The following is a 25797-nucleotide window of genomic DNA, read 5'->3' on the forward strand; positions in this document are numbered from 1 at the left end:
AAAGCTTAGCCAGACATGATGTGCGTATAGAAAACGATGTTCTTGTTGTTTGGGCATGAAGAAACAAGCTCAGGTGAAAACAAAGACTCAGTACACATTAGAAATCACTTGGTTGAACCTCAATTAACTGGTGAAGATGTCTTCAGAATGGTCAGTAACACACAGAAGCTAAGACCTGTCATTTGTTTGGTTGGTGTCTTTCTAGCTAGAATGTGTGGGTGCATTGATTTTTACAAAATAGGAAGTGAGTGAATTATCAAATGTTTTCCTGTCTAATATATAAGCTCATAGAGTGTTCTTTATTGTGCGGTTGAATGGTTCAACATTATCGTTTAATTTGTGTGTTGTCATTTGGTGATGAATTCTATAATTTGCTCGGAGCTCTCTGAACTGATTTGAAATAAACAGTAGCCCATTTTCTGTAGTGATGGTGTTTGGTAAACCCTACTTTGTGAATAATTTGTTTAGAATTCCATGACTCTGAAGTGGTTCTTACAGAGTTTGTTGCAATCATGAATGGCTATTTCCAATGTTAGCTATGATCAGCATAGAAAAAGTTGATTCCTAGGGGGCCACATGCACCTCTCCAAAAACACCAACTTGGCATTTTGCCATTTTGTTCCAATATCCAGTGTCTAGGTTTAAAATCCATGGCGATGAGTCAATTCACTCAATGATGTAGTATGCTTCTAGTCATTGCAACTCCCATGTCTCTTGACCATGAATTGTAAATGGCAACAACCAGTTTCATTGAACTGGTGGAATCAGTGTGTCAATGTGAGAAGCTTGACAGTATCCCTTAATCTCCCCAAATCCAGTAAAAAGATTGGATGCTGACCTCTATAACTTTGTACTCCTTTGGGAACTTCAGGTTTAAATCCAAGCCTATCAAAATATTTAGCCCCATTAGACTTCTGCCTTTAGTTACGTAGAAAATGAACCTATTAGCCTGATGTCTTTGTCGCGCATTGGAACTGTGATCATTCTAAAAGTGGAAGGAATTTAGCATGGCAAATTCAATTTGGATCACTGAAGTCATGGCTTTTAAAAAGATGAAAACATCATCTTAAGGAGACATTCTGTAATTTATGGAATTAAAGTATTTTCAATTAATTCATTGGCTAGTAGACCACACGTAAAAGCTAATTTCCACAGTTCTGTCATGTCTTGTTTGATGGGCTCACCATTTCTATGGCATCTCTGATGAGATGCATATCATTTGATCATCGCACCTTTTTTTGACTTGAAGTACTTTTTGACGGCATGTACTTCACTATCAAAAGTAATCGCCTCTTCCGTGAGTGGCTTGGATATTCATTAAGCCATTGTGCAAGTATAACTTTCCTACAGATCGCTGCCACACCAGACTGTATGGTTCTTTAATGAATAAGCAGGGCTGAAATAAATGGTTCTGGAGCTGGTAAAGTTATTTTTTCATAAGCCATCTACAACATCACTTTGGTTATGTATGTGCTTGTTTACTCTAATCATAGATATATAATTTAGTTTTGAGCTTTTCAAAGAATCTCAGAAATTACAGAATTTTGTAGACACACAGATGGCATCAGCCAGAACCCAATCCTTCTCCAGGAACTTCTCAGTTCAATTAATTCTATACTCTACACACTAGCTTGACCAATCAAGTACAGTTACAAAGATCAAAGATCTGACTAGCATAATGAAACGCAGATCAATTAAGAAAGACATTGAACACTTTAAAAATTGTTGACTTTTATGTTTATTGGGTTGAAAAGCATCAATACAGGTGAAAGGACCATTATAAATGTGGAGACCACTAGAGGGGGGACTATGGTGAAGGTGGAGGGTGTGTTGCTGATTGGGGAGGGGTTAAAGTTCAATGGTGAGGCAATGCTGATTGTTCAGTCTTACCTTGTCTACCTTGACCAGCAAGTTGAGAAGTCTGGCAGAATGTATCAGTTCAAGAGTAGTTGCAGGGCTCTTCAATTTCACCAGCTCACAACTAGACCCTCTCTACACTTCCCAACCTCTGTAAAGCTGTATGGTGTTTTAGAAGAAACTATCAATCAATGATCATCTGGAGTTCAGAAACAAAATCAGAAATTGCAGGAAAAGCTCAGCAGGTCTGGCAGCATCTGTAGAGAGAAAGCAGATTCAGTGTTTAGGATCAAGTGACCCTTCTTCAGATCATTTGAAGGTCATGCCTTTTCCCAACTTTGGGCCATAGGAATCCAATTCCTCTCGATTCTGGTTGGTATGCTCAGTGTCCTGAGGTACAATGTAGCCAATCAAACAGGACGTTTTCATGCTTGTATAGGAATGTTCAGACTGTTAGCTCCTTTGCCAGGGAAATCATGCACAAGGCTACAGCATGAATATATCAGAATTATATCAGGACTGCATGAAAAGGCCACAGATTTTCATCACTTTGTTTTGGCACTTTTTAAAATATACTTGCGCAATGTCAGCACTGTTGGCAAGACTGGCATTTATGCATCATCCTTAATTGCCCTTGAGAAGATAGTGATTTGTCACCTTCTTGAACTACTGCCATCCTTGCTGTATATGTATGCCACGGTGCTGTGAGGAACAGGGTTCCAAAATTTTGCCTCACCGACAATGAAGGAACAGCAATATGGTTCTCAAAAGAATACTGCGTGGCATGGAGCGTAATTAGCTGCTGATCTTCCTGTTCTGGACATTAGTGGTTAAAGGTTTGAAAGGTATTGTCGAAGGAGTCTTGCGGGTGTGTTGCAGTGCATCTTGTGAATGGTTTGCTCTGTTGTTACTGTGCGCAGATGGTGGAGAAGGTGAATGTTTTGGTTTGTGAATGAGCTGCCAATCAAGTGGACTGCTTTGTGACAGATAGGGGGTATGAGCTCTTGAGTATTGTAGGAACTGCACTCATTCAGGAAAGTAGAGAGTATTCAGTCTCATTCTTGACTTGCACATTGCACATGCTTAAAAATAAATGCCTCATTTTCTGTAAATGCAGAATGAATGTTTAAGTCTTAAATCATTAGTGGAATTTGTTTCTGCAGAAACTGCTTCTAAAGTGAATACGTTCAGATTGGCAGCAAGGAAAGGCATATTCTTTTTCTAAAACATATTCTTTATTCTTTCAATAGAATCATCTTGATAGTGATGAAGACAGGGACACAACTGACTTATCTGTACGTGCGGTCAGAAACTTGGAGCTACATAAACTTTTCAAATCTATTAACCATTAACAATTCTCATACTTTAGAGAATGAGAACCTAAGAACTGATGCATTAAAATGGTGTTGAAGGAGATGACTTGCATTGGTTCAATTCTAATCTGAGTTACTCAAAACCATGGAGGCTTTGAATTAGACATCGCACTCTGTTTGCGTTCTAAAAGGACGATTAAAGCAAAGGTTTTGATGTGCCATTGACTTTCTGCCTGTCTGTTCGAGCTGTTCCTTTAAGTGATATTTTGAAAGAACCTGGATAATACTACTCATGGTGCAAATTTATATGCCTGTAACAATCTACAATTTCACTGTGTGCACATTTTCAAAATTAAGTTCTTGCTCTGTTTTCACCCATTTCTTTTAGATTTGTTTTCCACTCCAGCTGATCATTTTTGACTTAAATGGAAAAGCTTTTGGGAGTTTTGTAAAACTTGCTGCCGATTCAGTTTTGTAATTTTGTGTTTCCACCAAAGGTTAATTTAACCCTGAGGATGAGAACTCATCTCCCTGAATGTATGTTAACTGTGCCTTGATTTTTAGACATATATCATGATAGTTTCTTCATTCAATTTCTCTTGGCAATGTACTTCTTTAAAAAATGTAAATGAATCTAATTTCTATTAAGATGAATGCCAAGGAGACTTGGTTTATAGCTTTAGCTCAATGGGTATAATTTTGGGTGTAAAATGGTATCTGTTGCATGCACGTGTACCTTGCAGTGCAGGTAACGCCAGGCACCTTTGTGATGAGGTTGGTGGCAAGGGTGTTCGGAGACTGCACTGGAAGGATGCAGTGTAAGTATGTTATGATGCTAATCTGTGTATAATGCTGATTTCACTATCGGTTCCATTTTCAACATCAATATTCCAACTATTGTTATCTTTTAACTTTGCAGTAGGGAAAACACTCACCCAGTACTATTTAAACAAAATCATCAGCTACTTTCAGGTTAGTTGTGGCTCACTACTGGCCGAGACTGCATTTCTAGAGATATCATTTGGGTGGCATAGTGGTTAGCACTGCTGCCTCACAGCGGCAGAGACCCGATTCATTCCCGCCTCAGGCAAATGTCTGTGTGGACTTTGCACATTCTCCCCGTGTCTGTGTGGGTTTCCTCCGGGTGCTCCAGTTTCCTCCCACAGTCCAACAATGTGCAGGTTAGGTGAATTGGCCTTGCTAAATTGCCCGTAGTGTTAGGTGAAGGGGTAAATGTAGGGGAATGGATCTGAGTGAGTTGCTCTTCGGAGGGTTGGTGTGGACTTGTTGGGCCAAAGGGCCTGTTTCCACACTATAAGTAATCTAACCTAATCTAATCATGATGTTTCCCGTAACATTTCAAAATGCTAAAGTCTATAGGGAGTAGTGTAGCATGTAACGAAGGTCTGTAAAGGCTTTACACTTGATCCCAGCAATTGCTATCCCTTTGCTCTGCATTTCAGTAGGGCGAATAAGTAGAGGCAGTACACAATCAGATAAGAAAAGAGAGTGAGGAGCAATGTTCTCAGCAGGAGGACACCCATTTGCTTCAGGAAACAATTCTCCTACCTCTGTAAAGAATAAAGTCTGTCACCTCAGAACTGAATGAGGAGAACGGTTCACTGGCTGTCAATTTATCAATGACCATGAACGTTTTGGTAGCCATGGTGTGGAGATGCTGCTGTTGGACTGGAGTGGACAAAGTCAGAAGTCACACAGTGCCAGGTTACAGTCCAACAGGTTTATTCGAAATCACAAGCTTTGGGAGTGCTGCTTCTTCATCAGGTGAAATGGAGGGAGGCACACAGGCACAGAATATAAGACCATAAAACATAAGAGTGAAAGTAAGGCCATTCGGCCCATCGAGTCCACTCTGCCATTCAATCATGGCTGATGGACATTTCAACGCCACTCACCCGCACTCTCCCCCATCCTTTAATTCCTTGAGACATTAAGAATTTATCGATCTCTGCCTTGAAGACATTTAACGTCCTGGCCTCCACTGCGCTCAGTGGCAGTGAGGTCCACAGGCCCACCACTCTCTGGCCGAAGAAATGTCTCCTCATTTCTGTTTTAAATTGACCCCGTCTAATTCTAAGGGGTCAATATCCCCACCTGACAGAAACAAATTCCCAGCGTCCATCTTTTCTAAGCCATGCATTATCTTGTAAGTTTCTTTTAGATCTACCCTCAACCTTCTAAACTCTAATGAGTACAATCCCAGAATCCTCAGCCATTCATCGTATATAGGTGGAAAGATAATGGTATGATAATTCCAGGTCGTTAAGAGTGTCAATAGGTAAGTACAAATGATGAGTTAAGTGACGACGGCTGAATAACAAGAAATTGGATGACCTATGAAGCTGTTGATTAAAATAGAGCGATAATTACAAATATTCAAAAATGAGATGGTGTTAGAGACAAACCAAGTGGCTGGAATAACATGAGTAGGTATCAGAGTTGCATGACGAGGGTCTAACCAAAGTAACAAGTAATCAAATACTGTACAAACTAATTAATGTAGAGAGATAATCACAAGTAATGGTGTCAAAACAGAATAATAACAAACATTTTACAAACACAGAACAGTTGTTGGGGTTACAGGTAGGGTGACATGAACCCAAGATCACAGTTGAGGCTGTCCTTGTGGGTATGGAACTTGGCTATCAGTTTCTGCTCGGCAATTCTGTATTGTTATGTACCATGAAGTCCACCTTGGAGGAAGCTTAGCCGAAGATTCTAACAACACTAGAGTAGAGAGTGTTACGAAACCGGCTGATGCATGTGTTCCGGCTTCTGTACCTTCTTCTCCGATGGTAGAGGTTATAGAAAAACATTGCCAGGGTGGAATGGATCTTTGCGAATGCTGGCGGTCTTTCTTTGACAGCGGGCCTGGTAGATGGATTCTATAGATGGGAGGTTGGCCTTTGTGATTGTCTGGGCCGAGTTCACCTCTCTCTCTGTAACCGTATGTGATCTTGAATGGTACAGTTTCCATACCACATCGTGATACATCCAGACAGAATGCTCGCGATGGCGCACCTAAAAATTGGCAAGGGTATTTGCCGTCATACCAAATTTCCTCAGCTGCCTGAGGAAGAAGAGATGTTGTTGGGCCTTTGTAACCAGTGCGTCCACATGAAGAGTGGAAGAAAGCTTGTGTTGGATGACTACTCCCAGGAGCTTGACATCCTCCACTCGTTCCACCTCTGTGCTATTTATGTGGGGTGGGTGGGGGCATAAGTATCATCCCACTGAAAGTCAATGAGTTCCTTGGTTTTGCTGGCATTGAGAGCTGGGTTGTTCTCAGTGCACCGTTTTTCCAGGTCTTCCACCTCCCGTTTGTAGTCTGTTTCACTGCCATCGGAGATTTGACTGACTATGGTGGTGTCCTCAGCGAACTTGTAAGTGGCATCAGTCTGGTATTTGGTGACGCAGAGCACGGGTGGCTTTCAACGTGCCATATCTAAATACAGAGATTATCACAATCATAGAGGATTAACTGGGCAAAAGTGAGGACTGCAGATGCTGGAAACCAGTCTAGAGTACAGTGGTGCTGGAAAAGCACAGTAGGTCAGGCAGCATCCGAGGAGCAGGAAAATCAACATTTCAGGCAAAAGCCTTTCATCATCCATGGTTTGTGTGCATGCAAATTGTGCAGGTGAATTCCCATTCAAAATGATGCTTTGGTCCTGCACCAGATGAGTGTATTATTAATATTTGAGCCTCCATGTTTAAACAGTGCCTGCTGAGTGAGAAGGAATATCCACTGAGAATTGCCAGGCACAGTCCAAACACAGGTGGGCACCCTGAGGTTGCAGACCTTGCCAACAGGTATGTAGCACCAGCTGAAAAGAGGGAGGTGGAGGAAGAGAAGAAGCAATCATCATATTCCCTTTATAGTCAGGAGCAACGATATCATGGAGAGAGTGCAGAACATTCTCAAAGGGGAATGGGACCAGCAGGAAGTCATTGTACGCATTGGAACTAAAAACATAGGAAGGAAAAAGGATGAGATTCTGAAGGGAGAATGCAGGAAGTTAGGCAGGAATTTAAAAAGGAGGTTCTCGAGGGTTGTGATATCTGGATTACTCCTAATGCTACGAGCTAGTGAGGGCAGGAATAGGAGGATAGAGCAGATGAATGAGTGGCTGAGCTGCTGGTGCCGAAGAGAAAGGTTAATATTTTTGGATCTTTGGCATCTCTTCTGGGGTAGAAGTGACCTGTATAAGAAGGATGGATTGCACCTGAACTGGAAGGGGGCGAATATACTGGCAGGAAGATTTGCTAGAGCTGATTGGGAGGATTTAAACTAGTATGGTGAAAGTGCAGGGTGGGGGAGATGGGTGGGGACCCAGGGAGATAGTAAGGAAGGAGATCAATCTGAGACTGGTACAGTTGGGAAAAAGACTGAGTCAGACAGTCAGGCCAGGCAGGGACAAAGCAGAGAGCAAGGTAGAACTGATGAATTAAACTGCATTTACTTCAATGTAACAGGCTTAAAAGGGAAGGCAGATAAACTCAGGGGATGGTTAGGAACATGGGACTGGGATATCATAGCAATTACAGAAACGAGGATCAGGAATGAACAGGACTGGCAGCTTAATGTTCCAGGATACAAATGCTACAGGAAGACATTTTATAAATGCATTAAGGACATAAAGGTAACTTGGGAGAGAATAGGGCCCTTAAGATCAGCAAGCACCCCATGTGTGGAGCCACAGGAGATGGGGGGACTCACTAAATGAGTACTTTTCATTTGTGTTATACTGTGGAGAAGGACGTGGAAGATATAGAATGTAGGGAAGTAAATGGTAACATCTTGAAAAATGTCCATATTATAGAGGAGGAAGTGCTGGATGTCTTGAAATGCATAAAAGTGGATAAATCCACAGGAACTGATCAGGTGTAACCTTGAACTCTATGGGAAACTAGGGAAGTGATTGCTGGGCCTCTTACTGAGATATTTGTATCATCGATAGTCACAGGTGAGGTGCCGGAAGACTGGAGGTTGACTCACATGGTGCCACAGTTTAAGAAAGGTGTTGAAGACAAGCCAGGAAACTAAAGACTGGAGAACCTGACATCGGTAGTAGGCAAGTTGTTGGAGGGAATGCTGAGGGACAAGATGTGCATGCATTCGGAAAGGCAAGGATGGCTTAGGGATAGTTAGCATGGTTTTGTGGGAAATCATGTCTCACGAACTTGATTGAGTTTTGTAAAGAAGTAACAAAGAGGATTGATGAGGGCAGAGTGGTGGACGTGATCCATATGGACTTCAGTAAGACATTTGACAAGTTTCTTCATGGAAGACAGGTTAACAAGGTTAGATTTCATGGAATACAGGGAGAACTGGCCATTAGGATATAGAACTAGCTTAAAGGTAAAAGACAGAAGGTGGCTGGAGAGGGTTGCTTTTCAGACTGGACACCTATGACTAGTGGTGTGCCACAAGGATTGGTGCTAGGTCCACTGCTTTTCATCATTTATATGAATGATTTGGATATGAACATGGGAGATATAGTTAGTATGTTTGCAGATGACAACAAAATTGGAGGTGTAGTGGACAACGAAGGTGGTTACCTCAGAGTACAATGGGATTTTGATCAGATGGGCCAGTGGGTTGAGGAGTTGTAGCTGGAGGTTAATTTAGATAAATGTGAGGTGCTGTATTTTGGAAAAGCAAATCAGAGCAGGACTTATTCACTAAATGGTAAGGTCCTGAGGAGTGTTACTGAACAAAGAGACCTTAGAGTGCAGGTTCATAATTCATTGAAAGTAGAATCGCGGGTTGATAGGATAGTGAAAAGAGTTGAGTATACTTTCCTTTATTGGTCAGAGCATTGATTATGTAGCACAATCCCGATTCCTCTCACACTGAATATTATACTTGACTATAATGCTAAACTAAAACTGCCACCCCAAATCTGAATCATTAAACTAACCAGTCAACATCCATAAGGAATGCAACTAAATATTCTTGTGTAACTTCAGATAGTGAGGTGCTCCAGGGCACAGCACACCATCATTCTCTTAACACATGTCTCCCATCCATTTCCTCCCCTTGGATTTCTGTTCAGTATTACGTGAGGGGCAGACATAGGGCTGGCAGATTTCACTGGGTAAAACGGCAGATGGCCTCACATAACTGTGGCCTGGAAGGCCCAGCATCGAGCTTCATGAATGTGCAGCAATCAGAGCTGATTGGCTGTGGTCAGTCAAGAGCAAGGATCCTAGAGCATAAATAGTAGAATAGCGGCACAGAGCAACAACCATTTCCTTGGGCACCAGTTCAGGAAAGCGAACCATATGTTCGAAGGTAGATTGCAAAACTGTAATGATAACGTGAAAGTCCTTTTGAACACCAGTATCCACAGCTATGATGAACTTGTGTGGCAACTTTAGTGGCTTTCCTCTGCTTTTACTCTGCAGGGCTGAAACATCAGGTAGATTGTGCTGCAGTGCAAGCTGAGACATCGGCCATGCATCATGGTTAGGTGTGAAAATGTACTCATGAGTTGGCATCACCATCAAGTTGGAAACAATGAGCTCTACACTGTTCAGTCCTCTGCCAGATTTCTCAATTCTCTTACTCAATGATTACAGGCCTAATGGTGGGCTTGCCAATACACTGAGGGTTCCTTTCTGGATCCCCATCTATACATTCCCATTTCAAAGTCCTCATCTTCTCTACAACTGGACTGACATTTAACTTTGCCCTCTTGCAGACTGACACCATTGTCCTGGCTGCATCCAGTTACCTGGTGGCTTGTCATATGGAAATTCCAACTCTCTGCTATTCTTTTAAACATCAGTTTATGAGTCGGTGGCTGCAAGTGTGTATTTCAGTTGTGATGTTTCTTCGTCATAAGTTTCTTTTTTCCTTTGCATTTCACAGTCCTGTACTGACTGGCTTAGTGGCAATCTTCAGGTACATTCATAAAAAAAGCTACAAGGGAAGAGTTGTAGTGAAGGAGGCAAGGAAAAATGAAGAGATGCATTTCGAAATAAATCAGAAGAAAGTTTTTGATAAAGGCATGGGGTGATATGAAGAAAAGCATTCAGTTGTAACATACAGTTGTTTTCAGTCCTTTCAGCCTAACCATTGGCCACAGCCTCTGAGTTTGCCACTTTAGTATCGGCAAGTACCATCCTTATCTTTAGAATTAGGTCATGTAACAGTGCTTGTTGTCAGTTATATTATCCCTTGTTCTGTCAGAGAGGAAAGTGTGTCATTGTGTATGGGTTTGGTGATACAGTGCCAAGATTGCACAATGTGTCCAAGATGTGTATAAGATGATTAGGGGTTTAGATAGGGTAGATACTAAGAACCTTTTACCGCTAATGGAGTCAGGTGTTACTAGGGGACATAGCTTTAAATTAAGGGGTGGTAGGTATAGGACAGATGTTAGGGGTAGATTCTTCACACAGCGGGTTGTGAGTTCATGGAATGCCCTGCCCGTATCAGTGGTGAACTCTCCTTCTTTATGGTCATTTAAGCGGGCATTGGATAGGCATTTGGAAGTTATTGGGCTAGTATAGGTTAGGTAGGATTCGGTCGGCGCAACATCGAGGGCCGAAGGGCCTGTACTGCGCTGTATCCTTCTATGTTCTATGTTCTATGTTCTATCTGAGGGTTATAGCAGAAGGACGTAAGATCTTGGAGCAGGAGTAGGCCACCTGGCCCTCTGAGCCTGCTCCACTATTCAATATGATCATGGCGGATCTTTTTGTGGCCTCAGTTGCCCTTACCCACGCTCTCACCATATCCCTTAATTCCTTTATTGTTCAAAAAAAAGTCCACCTTAGCCTTAAGAATATTTACTGAAGTAGCATCAACTACTTCACTGGGCAGAGAATTCCATAGATTCACAACCCTCTGGGTGAAGAAGTTCTTCTCAATTCGGTCCTAAATCTGCTTCCCTGATTTTGAGGGAACGTCCTCTTGTCCTAGTTTTACCTGTCAGTTGAAACATCCTCTCTACGTCTATCTTATCTATTCCTGTCATAATTTATATGTTTCTATAAGATCCCCTCCTCATTCTACTAAATTCCAATGAATCTAATCCCAGTTTGCTCAGTCTCTCCTCATAAGCCAACCCTCTTAACTCCAGAATCAACCTAGTGAACCTCCTCTGCACCCCCTTCAGTGCCAGTATATCCTTTCTCAAGTAATGAGACCAAAAGTGCATGCAGTACTCCAGGTGTACATGACTTCCCTGCACTTAAACTCAATCCCTTCAGCAGTGAAGGACAAAATTCTATTTGCCTTCCTAGTTACCTGTTGTACGTGCAGACCAACCATGCACAAGGACACCCAGTCCCTCTGCACAGCAATGCTGCAACGTTTTACCATTCAAGTAATAATAATTTTGCACTATTACTCCTACCAAAATGGATAACTTCACATTTATTAACACTGTATTCCATCTGCTAGACTTTTGCCCACTCAGCTAAATTATCTATGTTCCTCTGCAAAGTTTCACAGTCCTCTGCACACTTTGTACTGCCACTCACCTTAATGTCATCGGCAAACTGTGAATTGTGAGTAATTGAGGTCCCAACACTGATCCCTGAGGCACATCACTAGTCACTGATGGCCAACCAGAATAGCAATCATTTATCCCCAATCTTTGCTTCCTGTTAGTCAACCAGTCCTCTATACATGCCAATACTTTACACGTAACACCATTTTATGCAGCAGCCTCTTGTGTGACAACTTGTCAAAGCCTTTTTGGAAATTTAGGTACACCACATCCACTGGGTCGCACTTGTCCACCGTGGTCGTGATGTCTTCATTGAATTCCAAAAGATTAGTTAAGCATGACCTGCCCTTCATGAACCCATGCTGTGTCTGCCCAATGGGACATTTTCTATCTTGATGCCTTTCTATTCCTTCCTTGATAATAGACTGAAACATCTTCCCCACTACAGAGGTTAAGCTAACTATAATTCCCCACCTTTTGTCTACCACCCTTTTTAAAGTTAAAAATCACACAACACTAGCTTTCGGATGGAGGAGCGGCACTCCAAAAGCTAGTGCTTCCAAATAAACCTGTTGGACTATAACCTGGTGTTGTGTGATTTTTAACTTTGTACTCCCCAGTCCAACACCAGCATCTCCAATCGTGCCCTTTGTAAACAGTGGCATCACATTTGCTGTTTTCCAATCTTCTGGAACTACCCCAGAGTCCAGCAAATTTTGGAAAATTACCACAAGTGCACTTGCTATTTCTCCTGCTATCTCTTTAGTACCCTGGGATGCATTCCATCAGGGTTAGGAGACTTGTCTATCCTTAGCTCCATTAGCTTGCCCAACACTACCTGCCCATCAGATTCCTGATGAAGGGCTCATGCTCGAAACGTCGAATTCTCTATTCCTGAGATGCTGCCTAACCTGCTGTGCTTTGACCAGCAACACATTTGCAACACTACCTCTTCCAGGTCTTCACCTCCCTTTGTCTCTTTGTCAATTACTGGCACATTATTCACGTCGTCCACTGTGAAGACCGACACGAAATTCCTACTCAATGCCTCGGCCATTTCCTCATATCCCGTAACTAAATGTCCTTCCTCATCCTCTAAAGGACCAATGTTTACCTTATCCACTATTTTTCATTTTATATATTTATAGAAACTTTTGTTATCTGTCTTTTTATCCTGAGCTAGTTTTTTTCTCATGTTCTATTCTACTTTTCTGAAAGCACAGTAAGTCTATGAAGCTGAGGTGAAGCATTGAATAGATTAGATTACTTACAGTGTGGAAACAGGCCCTTCGGCCCAACAAGTCCACACTGACCTGCCGAAGCGCAACCCATCCATACCCCTACAATTACCCCTTACCTAACACTGCGGGCAATTTAGCATGGCCAATTCACCTGACCTGCACATCTTTGGACTGTGGGAGGAAGCCGGAGCACCCGGAGGAAACCCACGCAGATACGGGGAGAACGTGCAAACTCCACACAGTCAGTCGCCTGAGTCGGGAATTGAACCCGGGTCTCAGGCACTGTGAGGCAGCAGTGCTAACCACTGTGCCACCGTGCCACCCATTGAATGTCGAGGGTACGTCCTGATTGATAGAGATTGTTTTTAATTGAATGATGGCACTGTTGAACATTGCAGTTGGAGGCTAATTGTGGTGTGACTTGATATGCCATTTGAAAATGCCATTATTAGGTTTGAATTACTTGTGTGAGATCTTTGAACCACTTTTGGCACTGCATCCAGTTCATTGGGACTGCATTCCAAGAATTCATTGCAATTGCGTTCTGTTCCCATTGTGTTCTCCAAGTTTGCCTGAAGGATATTTTGGCTCCCTAACAATAAAGAACGACTCTCCTTCTGTCCACCAGGACCTTCATTTTGTGTCAGAGAACATTGGAAACTGCATTCTCTGTTATTTTGTGCCACTTCTGTGTATGGCCATAGCCCAAAGGATTTTTTGCAATAATTTTAACACACTTTCTCCCAAACAAAATGCACTTCACCTTTCAGAGTTTAAGCTATGTAGAGTCGACTGGCTTGAATTTTCGAATGATTTTCTGCCCCTGGCTCAAGTCTGTAGCCACCCAGTAGCTGGTTGCATGATGCAATCATGTAAACAGGAACTTGGAATGAAGTCTGTTTTTTGTCTGAAATGCAAAGAGGAGGCTTGGGTTAGTCACACATTGCAATTCCCACATCTGCTTTTGAGCCTTATCCTCCTTTTGGGACGTGGGTATCACTGGCTCACCAGCATTTATTGCTTCGCCCTAATTGCCCTTGAGAAGATGGTGGTGAGTTGCCTTCTTGAATCACTGCAGTCCACACATTGTAGTTTGATCCATAATGTCCTGATGGAGGAAATTCCAGGATTTTCACCTAATAACAGAGAAGGAACAGTGATGTGTTTCCAAGGTAGGATGATGAGTAGCTTGGAGGGGAACTTGTAGGTGGTGCTGTTCCCATGTATGTATTGACCTTGTCCTCCTAGATGGAAGTATTCTGAGCAGCTTTCGTGATTTTTTTATGCAATGCATCTTTTAGGTAGCAAGCACTGCAGCTACTGAGTGTTTACTGATGGAGAAAGTGGATGCTTATGGAGGTAGTCCCAATCCATGCGGCTGTTTTTTTTCCTGGATGATGTCGAGCTTCTTGAGTGATGTTGGAGCTCCATCCATCCAGGGAAGTGGGGAGTCTCCAATTATGCCCCCGACTTATGCAATGCAGATGGTGTACAGGCTTTGGGGAGTCAAGAGATGAGTTACCTGCTGCAGTGTTCCTAGTCTCTAACCTGTTCTTGTAGCCACTGTGTTTATGTAGCAAATTTTGTTGAGTTTGTTGTCAATAGTAAGCCCCAGGATGTTGATAGTGGGGATTCAGTGATGGTAATACCGTTGAATGTCAAGGTGCAGTAGTTAGATTGCCTCTTATTGGAGATGGCCATTGCCTGGCATTTGTGTAGTGCAAATGTTACTTGCTACTCCTCAGCCCAATCCTGGATATTGTCAAGGTCTTGCTGCATTGGAATCAGGACTGCTCCAGTATTTCAGGAATTGCCAACGGGGCTGAGCATTGTGTAATCATCAATAAACATCCCCACTTCTGACCTTATGACGGAGGGAAAGTCACTGATGAAGCTGCTGGAAATGCATGGGCCTAAGACACTATCCTGAGTAAATACTACACATAGTTTGATATGCATTGCGCTAAATCATACTATTATCCTAAGTACTATAAAATATATTTTGAGTCTGTTCTCCTGTTGAGTGGTGTGACTTCTTGTGAACACAGCTGAAAATGTGTTGCTGGAAAAGCGCAGCAGGTCACAGCATCCGAGGAGCAGGAAAAGCGATGTTTCGGTCATGAGCCCTTCTTCAGGAAGGACTCATGCCCGAAATGTCGATTCTCCTGCTCCTTGGATGCTGCCTGACCTGCTGCGCTTTGCCAGCAACACATTTTCAGCTCTGATCTGCAGCATCTGCAGTCCTCACTTTCTCGTGAACACAGTTTGGATAACAAGATGTGAAGGCCTTGACATAAACCCTGAAGCTGAGATGACTGTCCTCCAACAACCGGAACCACACTAAATGTTAAATACTTATAAATAACAATGGTAGTGGTAACAGAAATAGATAGAAAATCTAAAAGAAATTTATAATGTATATTTTTGAGAAATTCCAGTGAGATTTAATTAATTTTAAAATATTGACATGACAGAGGCAATTTGTTGGTGCTGCACAGCATTTTATTATCCATTCAACCTTCTTTTGTACTATGGTTCTTAAGCTAAAGTCAACACAGTATTGAATGCGGATAAGTGATCTTTCTTCGTAGGAGCAGTAGTTTTTTTCAGTAAGTTGTCATTTTGCATTAAGTGTCAGTTTTCTTTGTTAAATTGTTCATAATTGATGTCAAACAACAATGTGAAATCTTTTTTTCATCTTTCAGAGTATCCGAGCATCAGGACTGGTGTTGCTGGAGACAATTCTTTTTGGAGCTTTGCTTCTGTACTTTCCTGTAAGTGTTTAATGATTTATGCTTAAATCAATGATTCAGTCTAAGAAAGCTTTTGACCTATGGACAGATAGGCATACAAATATAACTCATGAAATAGTCTGCCTGGAGCCATTTTCACTGTCAGTACTTATCTAATATGTGGCAAGCTGCCTAAGTGTTGAGATGATGCAAAAAATAAATGGGCAATCTCATTTACATTTGTCTTAGAGCTGTTTTAACAAAAGACATTTGCAACATTGCATCACTTTCCATTATAAAATATTGCAAATTTAATATACCATAGATGTGTGCAAAGACAACTAATGCAACTGACTAAAACTTCCAATCAGTCATACTCAGTTGCTGTTTGCTCTGCTTGTCTGTGTCTTTCTTGTTTATTTCCCAACCTGGTAAGTTGTTACAACTTGGACTTCTCTGTTTTTACTCATTCGTGTGATGTGGTCATCCCTGTTTAGGTCAGTGTTTATTGCCCATCCCTATTATAACATTCCCTCTAATATTCCTTTCCACTGCTCAGACCTCCAAGGTCCATGTGTGCTTGCAGGTTTCGGAAGCATAAGCCAATGCGTCAGCACGCTGAGTGGCAGACATCATTGATCTTTAATTCCCTCGAGAAGATGATGATGATCTGCTGCAGTCCATGTTGTGCTGGTACATGCACAATGCTGTTAGGATGGGAGGTCCAGGATTTTCACCCAACAATCATGAAGGGACAGTGATACATTTCGAAAGCAGGAGAGTGAGTGATGTGGTGTGGAGCTTACAGGTGGTGGTATTTTCTTGCCTTTGTCCTTCAAGATGGTATGTTTATAAATTTGGGATGTGCTGTCGAAGGAGAATTGGGTGAATTTTTGTAAGTGCACCTTGTGGATGGTATACATTGTTGTTACCATGCATCAGTGTTGGAGGAAGTGAATGTTGTGGATGTGGTGCAATTCAAGCTTTTGATGGTGTTAAATATCTTGAGGGTGATTGGAGCTGCACTCGTCCAGGCAAATGGAGGTTACTCCATCACACTCCTGACTTGTGCCATATTGATGGTGAATAGCATTTGGGGAGTAAGACAGTGAGTTGCTTGCTGTAGAATTCCCAGACTATTGTTTGCTCCTTTTGCCACAGTATGTATATGGCTAGTTCAGTCTTAAGAACTGAAGAACAGAAGAACTAGGAGCAGGAGTAGGCGATTCAGCCCCTACAGTCTGCTCCACCATTTGATATGATCATGAATGATCTCAGCTCAGCCTCTACTCCACTCTCCTGCCTGCATTCCATAACCCTTCAACCCATTAGTGATTAAAAATCTATCTCAGCCTTAAATTTACTCAATGTCCCAGCATCGATTGCTTTCTGTGGTAGTGAATTCAACAAATGCAGGACCCTTTCAGAGAAGTTAGTTCTCCTTATCTTTGTTTTAAATCTACTACCTCTTATCTGCAAACTATGACTTCTCATTCTAGATTTTCCCACAAGACCAAACATTTTGTTAATTCGCTTTAGCATCTTATGAACTTCAATGGGATCTCCTCTCATTCTTCTAAGTTCCAATGAGTATGGGCTTAAACAGCTCAATTGCTTTTCATAAGATAAGCCTCTCATCTCTGGGGTTCAGTTCCTGTTCAATGGTAAGCCCCAGGATCATGATAATGGAGGATTCAGCAATGACATTCATTGTCAAGGGGTGATGATTAGATTCTGTCTTGCTGGAGATGGTTATTGCCTGGCACTTGTATCATTCACATCTTACTCATCACTTATAAGCCAATCTGGAATGTTCAGGCCTTGCTCCATTTAGACACTGATTGCTTCAGTATCTGAAAAGTTCCAAATGGTACTGAATATTTGTACAATCACCAGTGAATATTGCCATTTTTGATCTTAGGATGGAGGGAAGGTCATTGATGCAGAGGGTTTTGCCAAGGACTCTACCCTGAGAAACTCAAGCAGAGATGTTCTGGAGCTGAGAGGATATATCAGAATATTTCAGTGCTATCGATTAGTCACTTGTACAACAACATTTAATAGGCGAGGGGATTCCATGGCAACACAAACAAATTTCTATGCAACTATTTAAAATACTCCTTTGTTTTGTTCCTTGGTATTTTCAATTTTGTCTGTCCCATTCTTTAAAATTCTTATGTCAGTTTGTCAGTGTCTTCTCATTGGATTGATTCGTTCACAAGCAGGTGCTTTCCCCTCATTTCACAAGTTAGAAAAGCACTTTTGGAGATTTGATCTAAACAAATCTTTTTGCTGCTTGTCTTTCCAGCTTTTGTTTCATTTCTTAAGTTCACTTCTGGTTGTTGAAGTAACCCAACAAATCATGACATATTCAAATGTAAATGTTTTGCTCATCTGATCCAGTGAAATTGTATCTTTAAATGCTGTTAGTATGATTCGGGAATGTGCCTGGATGGGTGCACCTCCAATTACCTTCAGGATGTTTATCACCATCAAAAGCTTGATTTGCACCACATCCACAAATATTCACTTCCTCCATCATTGCATGGTAACAGAAATGTGTTATAAGAGGGATCTTTCTACATTCAACTGTGCTGGGAGAAATCTTTGAAGAGTGCTTTGTATAGTACTGGTTCCATATTTAAAGAAGGATGTAAATGCATTGGAAATAATTCAAGAATGGTTATTGGATGAATTCTTGAAATACACATATGTTATCTGGAAAGGTTGGACTAGTATCCATTCAAGTTCCGAAGAGTAAGAGATGACTTAGTTGAAACATATAAAATTTTGAAGGGCTTTGACAGGGCAAGTAAGAAGACAAAGTTTTCGTTGTTGTGGTTCTGTTCGCCGAGCTGGGAGTTTTTCTTGCAAACGTTTCGTCCCCTTTCTAGGTAACAGCTTCAGTGCTTGGGAGCTTCCTGTGAAGCGCTTCTGTGCTGATTCCTCCGGCATTTATACTGGTTTGAATCTGCCGCTTCCGGTTGTCAGTAGCTGTCCGCCGCAGTGGCCGGTATACAGGGTCTAAGAGACAAAGTTTTCTCTTGTGAAAGAACCTAGAATTAATGATCACTGTTAAATAATAAGGAGTCATCCACTTAAAATGGAGATGACAACAATTTTTATTTTCCTCAAGGGTCATGAGTCTATGGAACTCTTCCAACTGCACTGGAAGCAGAAACTTTGAATATTTTCAAGGGAGAAGTGGATAGATTCTTGGGTAGCAAAAAGATGCAAGATTAAGAGGGGTAGATAGGAAGACAGTGTCAAAGTTACAATTGGATCAACCGTGATCCTATTAAATGGAGGTGGAGGCTCGAGGTATCAAATGACCTACTCCTGCTCCTAATTTACATGTTCGTATGTACTTGTCAGGCAAACTAAAAGAACAGCATGTACGCCAGTGACCAGAACCTTAATTTTCTGATAGGAAGTCTGTTGGAGTGTCAAACTGTCATCCACTAAATTACACAAGGGCTCAGAGAGCTGGGAAAGTGTGCACCAGGAGAGTGGACACTGGTTCAATCATGTGCAGTCCTGGGAAGTAGACCAGAAACTGTTCTAATGGGCTCAAGTATGGGAGGAAATTCTCACTGTTTTAAAATAATTTCTTGGCTGTAGAGTTTACAGTTTCAAATTATTTATTTTATCAAGTGCAACATAGACTCTGAAACCAAAAACAGAAATTGCTGGAAAAACTCATGCATCTATGGACAGAAAGCCAAGTTAAAGTTTTGGGTCCAGTGACCCTTCTTCAGAACTGTCCTTCTGACCTGACCTGACCTGCTGAGTTTTCCAGCAATTTATGTTTTTGTTTTTGTTTCTGACTTCCAGCATCTGCAATTCCTTTGTGTTTTTTTTGTTTAGTATAGGACGTGAAAACCCTAGAACTGCTTTGATGTGGTGGATGGAGGGAAAAGCAAAATTTCTACTTTTCCTTTAGTCTTATGTATGAATTTGTTCCCATTGGAAATCCTGCATTCAGGCTATTCAATGTATCAAGTCAATTTTTGATGATATGTCACCACAGTCTTACCAGACCATAGGGGCTGCTCTCTCATTAGAGAGAAGCGACTGGTGGTGATTTAACTTGAGGGCCACCAGACCTCAGGTGATAGAAGAGATTGAGATGATAGAACATAAAACAGTCCTTGATGTTGTGCCAAACTTTTATCCAACTCTAAGATCAAACTAACCTACATACACTTCATTTGACTGGTATCAATGTACCTACCCAAGAGTTGCTTAAATGTCCCTAATGTATCTGACTTTACTACCACTGCTGGTAGTGCATTCTATGCTCCAACCACTCTGTATAAAAAACCTACCTCTGACATCTCCTCTAAAGGTTCCACCAATCACCTTAAAATTATGTCCCCTCACCATAGCTATCTCCATCCCAGGAAAATGTCTCTGGCTATCCACACTATCTATGCCTCTCATCATCTTGTGCATCTCTATCAAATCACCTCTCATCCATCTTTGCTCCAATGAAAAAAGCCCTAAATCCCTCAACCTTTCTTCATAAGACATGCCCTCCAATGCAGGCAGCATCCTGGTAAATCTCCTCCACACACCGTCTAAAGCTTCCACATCTTTCCTATAATCAGGCAACCAGAACTGAATGCAATATTCCAAGTGTGCTCTACCAAAGGCTTATAGAACTACAGTATAACCTCATGACTTTTAAACTCCATCCCTCTGCTAATGAAAGTCAACACACCATACACCTTGTTAACAACTCTATCAACTTTGGGTGGCAACTTTGAATTATCTATGGATGTGGACCCCAAGATCCCTCTTTACCTCCACACTGCCAAGAATCCTGCCTTTAACCCTGTATTCTGCATTCAAATTCGACCTTGCAAATGAATCACTTCACACTTTTCCAGGTTGAAGTCCATCTGCCACTTCCCAGCACAGTTCTGCATCCTGTCAATGTCCTGTTGCAACCTACAACAGTCCTCCACACTATGCAAAACTCCATCAACCTTCATGTCATTGGCAAACTTAGTAACTCATCCATTCATTTCCTCACCCAAGACATTTATAAAAATCACAGAGCAGAGGTCCAAGAACAGATCCCTGTGGAACACCACTGGTTATTGAGTCCCAGGTTGATTACTTTCCATTAACCACCACCCTCTGTCTTCTTTGGCCAGCAAATTCTGTATCCAGACAGCCAGATTTCCCTGTTTCCTATGCCTCCTTACTTTCTGAATGAGCCTACCATAGGGAACCTTATCAAATGTCTTACTGAAATCCACATACACCATATCCACTTGTCTACCTTCAATGAGTTTTGTCACAAATAATTCAATAAGGCTCTCAAACCCATGCTGACTATCTCTAAATATAGCTATACTTTTTCAAGTAATCATTAAACCTGTGTCTCAGAATCCTCTCCAATAATTTGTCCACCACAGACATAAGACTGACTGGTCTGTAATTTTCAGGGTTATCCCTGTTCCCTTTCTTGAACAAGGGAATAACATTTGCCACCTTCCAATCATCTTGTACTACTCCAGTGGACAGTGAGGACACAAAGATCCTCGCCAAAGGTGCAGCAATCTCTTCCCGCACTTCAATAGTAACCTTAGCTATATTCTGCCTGGTAAGAAGAGTCCTTCATGGCAACTTCAAACCAGTGATAGGAATTGAACCCATGCCATTGGCACCACACTGCTCTGTAAACCAGCAATCCAGCTAATTGAGCTAAACCAATTTCTCATCAAGTCAATACTGATACCATTGCTGGCATAACATGGAGCCTTGTTTGAAGTGTGTAGAAGCTGCTTGGTGCATCACATTAGAGTCGCAGAGATGTACAGCACGGAAGCAGACACTTCCGTCCATTTTGTCCATACTGACCAGATATTCCAACTCAATCTAGTCCCATTTGCAAGCCATATCCCTCCAAATCCTTCCTATTCATATACCCATCCAGGTACCCTTTAAATGTTGCAATTGTACCAGCCTCCACCACTTCCTCTGGCAGCTCATTCCAAACACATACCATCCTCTGCGTGAAAAAGTTGCCCCTTAGGTCTCTTTTATATCTTTCCCCTCTCACCCTAAACCTATGCCCTCTAGTTTTGGACTCCCCATCTGAGGGAAGAGACTTTTGTCTGTTTATTTTATCCATGCCCCTCATGATTTTATAAACCTCTATAAGGTCACCCCCTCAGCCTCCAACGCTCCAGGGAAAACAGCCCTAGCTTATTCAGCATCTCCCTATAGCTCAAATCCTCCAACCCCGGCAACATCCTTGTAAATCTTTCCGAACTCTTTCAAGTTTCACAACATCCTTCTGATAGGAGGGAGACCAGAGATGCATGCGATATTCCAACATTGGCCTAACCAATGTCCTGTATAGCCACAATGTGACTTTCCAACTCCTGTACTCAGTACACTGACCCATAAAGAAAAGAAAATGCTGGCTGGCAGCGGTGGGATTCAAACCCACCCCTCCGAAGAGACTGGAGCCTAAATCCAGTGCTTTAGACCGCTCAGCCACGCTACTGTTTTGTTGGACAAACGTGAGCTGTGTTGCTTGGGAAAATTGGTTAAAAAAGATGTTTCTGCAAAATGTGCCCAGGCTCCTTCTGGTAATCCTTGCATTATAATTAATTAAGATGTAAAAGAAGCCTGTGAATTCCAGAGCACTCCCTTCTGCATCGTCAATCTTATGCTGAATGTCAGGATTTCAGGGCTGTCCCTGTTAAACTGGTGACCACATTATTGAACCACTCCAGGAAGCAGAACAATTTGCAACAGCCTCAGAAAAGAACAGAACATTACCAGATCAGAATCCCTCCCAACTTTAACCTCTCCCTCCCAACACTAACTGTTCCTCATTCTTCCAAAAACATTTTGTTGTTAAACCGTCCTTTCCAATCACAGGAATTTCTAGATTATTGGTATATTTGAAAATCGGCGATACTTCAATTTTAAAACAGATTTAACCCAATTACAATAGTGGAATTTATAGAAGACTGTAAATAATGAAAATTGAAATAATTCTTGCTTTTCTAACCTTGAATTGGAAGAAATGAATAACTAACTCTATACGGGTTAAACTAAAATGCGTGACAGGAAATTTGATTTGTGTGGGCAGTGGGCACTTCACCTACTGACACAACACTTTAAAAAGTAGCTGGCAATGCACCTGTGATTTCCTGATCTCTTTTGTTAAGGGAACAGCTTCTTTAAATATTACTTCCTGTACGTCCAATTAACCTGGCACTTTTTCATTTTACATTTCTGCCTTGGGGCAAATATGGAATGAGTCAAGAGAGATGAGAAGGAAGGGTGGTGGAGCAGAAATGGTGCAGCTCTTTGGTCTCGAGGTGGGCGGCTCGAGGAAATGGAGTGTCTTTATCAATTCTTTAATATGCATTGCACTAAATCATAGGTTCCATCCGAAGTACCATAAACATATTTTGAGTATATCCTCCTCGGGAGCACAGTTTGAATGATAAGATGTGAAGGTCATCATTTCCAATTATGGCACTCATAACTTCACAGCCATTAATCTGACGTCTGTCTGATGCTCCAGTCTACATTCCTATCAAACAACATTGACAATACAGCCTCACAAAACTCACATAAGAGTTACATCTACATATGGATGAAAACTGTGCTCAACTCTTAGAAACCATTTACTGAAGAAGAAACATATGAGTTGGTGAGTGGTCTTTGATACTGTCTAATGGCTATGTACCATTCATTATTTTTCATGGAATAAAGTTAGCAGCTTGCTGAAGGATACTAAACATCATTATTCACCAAGCATCCCAAGTAATTACCACAGTCACTTAGTAGGAACTCAACAATTGACACCTCCTGAGCTTTATTCAGTGGTGTTAAGGGAGAGACCCATCTGTTAATGCAGCAAAAGTTGGTGCTGACAAGCCAGTATGTTTTGGACAGAGGTCCCCTGAGCTGCAATAATGTCAGTACAGTGCACTTGCATGCACCTGTTTTCCATGTACAAGTAAAGATTTTTCACTTCGATGCACTTACTCGAATACAGAGAGGATATAAAGCAAACATATTCCTTTCATTAGAATTAGGAAGTGAATCATAGAGTTATAGAATGGTTACAGCACAGAATGAAGCTCTTCAGCCTACTGTGTCTGTGCTGACTCTCTGAAGAAACAATACATCTAATATCATTCTCCATTCTTCTCCTAATAATTCTGCAATTTCTTCCTTTTCAGATAATAACCTAATTCCCTCCCAAATGATTTGATTGAATCTGCCTCTACCAAACTCTCAAGCAGTACATTCTATATCCTAATCATACACTGCTTGAACATTTATGTTTTCCTCATTCTCCTTTTGCCAGTCAGCTTACATCCTTAAAGGTTCGAGAAGGTGGCTCACCATCCTCTCCAGAGCAATTAGGATATGCAATAAATCTTGTCCCAGCCAGTGGTGATCACATCCTATCATCAATTTGAATGATTAAAAATAATTTCTTCAAAATGCCTTAAAATGCTCTGATTCTTGATCCTTCCACCAATGGGGATAGTTTATCCCTATTTCTTGGTTCGAGGACAGTTGGCCAAATGGCTTATCTCTGTTCTATGATGTTGTAATTTCCTGCACAGTTACCTGATGATTTTGAATAGCTCCATCAAAATCCCTCTCAAGCTTCTCTTCTTCAAGGAGGGCAGTTCCAACTCCTCCAGTCTGTCTATCTGACTGAAGCTTCTCATCCTTGGAACCCTTCTTAGGAATCTTTCCTGCAAACTCTCCACTGCTTTATGACCTTACTCAGGTGTGGCGCCCAGACTGTCAGTGCAGTAGAAAGCATTAAGAAGCAGCAACACAAGTCTCACTGCTGCATGTTAAGCTGGGCATACCTGCTCCTATAAGTAACAATGTGTGGATGAACACAAGCTGCCGAACAAACAGAATCATAAAATATTACAGCACAGCCAGAGGTCATTTAGTTCATCAAATCTGCAATGATGTTCTTTCTGCAGGAGACTCCCGGTTTGGGGTTTTTCTTATTCTTCTTTTTCAAGCAACTAACTATTATAATTTATAAGTAGTGTTTTAATGTTGATTTGTGGAAAATATGACTAGGTTTCAGAACTTCAAAAAAAAAATGCCAAGAATATATAAGCCACCTTGATGTTCTGGGCATCCAGTGTCACTTAACAGACTCTGCAGTGCCAAGAGGATATCTTAGGTTGTTATCTGAGGGGATCTGATAAATAGATACCCACCATGAAACCACCATGGCCCTCATTAAAGGCCAGAGTGAGGCTGGAGGCCTTCCTTTCTGCAACTATTTCACTTCCACAATGCATTCACATTTTAGCTTGCAGATATATCTTCCATAACTCTGAAACATGAAGGAGAAATGCCATGCCTAAAATTTATGAGGATTTTGTTGTCATGTAAGAAGTTCAAGTGAGACTGTGCGTTCTTTGCAAAGACCTCAGTCCAGATTAATGCCAGAGCCCACGATATGAAAATCAATCGGCAGTTCAGACAGGTCCCCTTTTTAACTTCTAGTAACGATCTTTGTGATTGTATTAAGTTGTGTAAAGAGGAGAAAGTGAGGTCTGCAGATGCTGGAGATCAGAGCTGAAAATGTGTTGCTGGAAAAGCGCAGCATGTCAGGCAGCATCCAAGGAACAGGAGATTCAACGTTTTGGGCATAAGCCCTTCTTCAGGAATCCATGGAGAAAGTGAGGTCTGCAGATGCTGGAGATCAGAGCTGAAAATGTGTTGCTGGAAAAGCGCAGCAGGTCAGGCAGCATCCAAGGAACAGGAGATTCGACGTTTCGGGCATAAGCCCTTCTTCAGGAATTTTTGTTGTGTAAAGCCATAATGTGGCAGCAGGGAACACCCTTACCACATTCTATCAGTCAGCTGATTAAGCTGCTGCTGATGTGCTCAAAAAGGAGTACTGTAATTCTTTTGCAGATCTTACAGCATAGAGGGAGATCATTCTGCCTATGCTGGCTCTTTGAAAGAGCTATCCAATTTCATAAAATATTGAGCAGGTATTCCAGCACCTCACTGACGGAGACCATAATACTGTGTCCCAGTGCACACAGTTTGAGAAGGCTGTTAGTACCTGAAAAGGCTAACGGACATCACAAGATAAGCTCTTCCCATCAGAACATGTCATTTCGGTGAAAGACAT

At 41.7% G+C, this 25797-nt stretch overlaps 1 protein-coding gene and 1 non-coding gene across 2 annotated transcripts in view; one reads left to right on the forward strand and one right to left on the reverse strand.

The window, feature by feature from the left end:
- Positions 1 to 25797, forward strand: part of gpr158a (G protein-coupled receptor 158a) — a 649347-nt gene that overhangs the window by 430690 nt on the left and 192860 nt on the right. The window contains exon 5 of the mRNA XM_060825583.1: positions 15603 to 15671. Coding sequence (XP_060681566.1) covers positions 15603 to 15671 — 69 coding nt within the window. The remainder of the gene's footprint in view (positions 1 to 15602; positions 15672 to 25797) is intronic.
- On the reverse strand, positions 22071 to 22152 carry trnal-uag (transfer RNA leucine (anticodon UAG)). Its single transcript has one exon. It is a non-coding gene; the product is annotated as a tRNA-Leu (tRNA).

Source organism: Hemiscyllium ocellatum, chromosome 5, assembly GCF_020745735.1.
Source record: "Hemiscyllium ocellatum isolate sHemOce1 chromosome 5, sHemOce1.pat.X.cur, whole genome shotgun sequence".
Taxonomy (NCBI): domain Eukaryota; kingdom Metazoa; phylum Chordata; class Chondrichthyes; order Orectolobiformes; family Hemiscylliidae; genus Hemiscyllium; species Hemiscyllium ocellatum.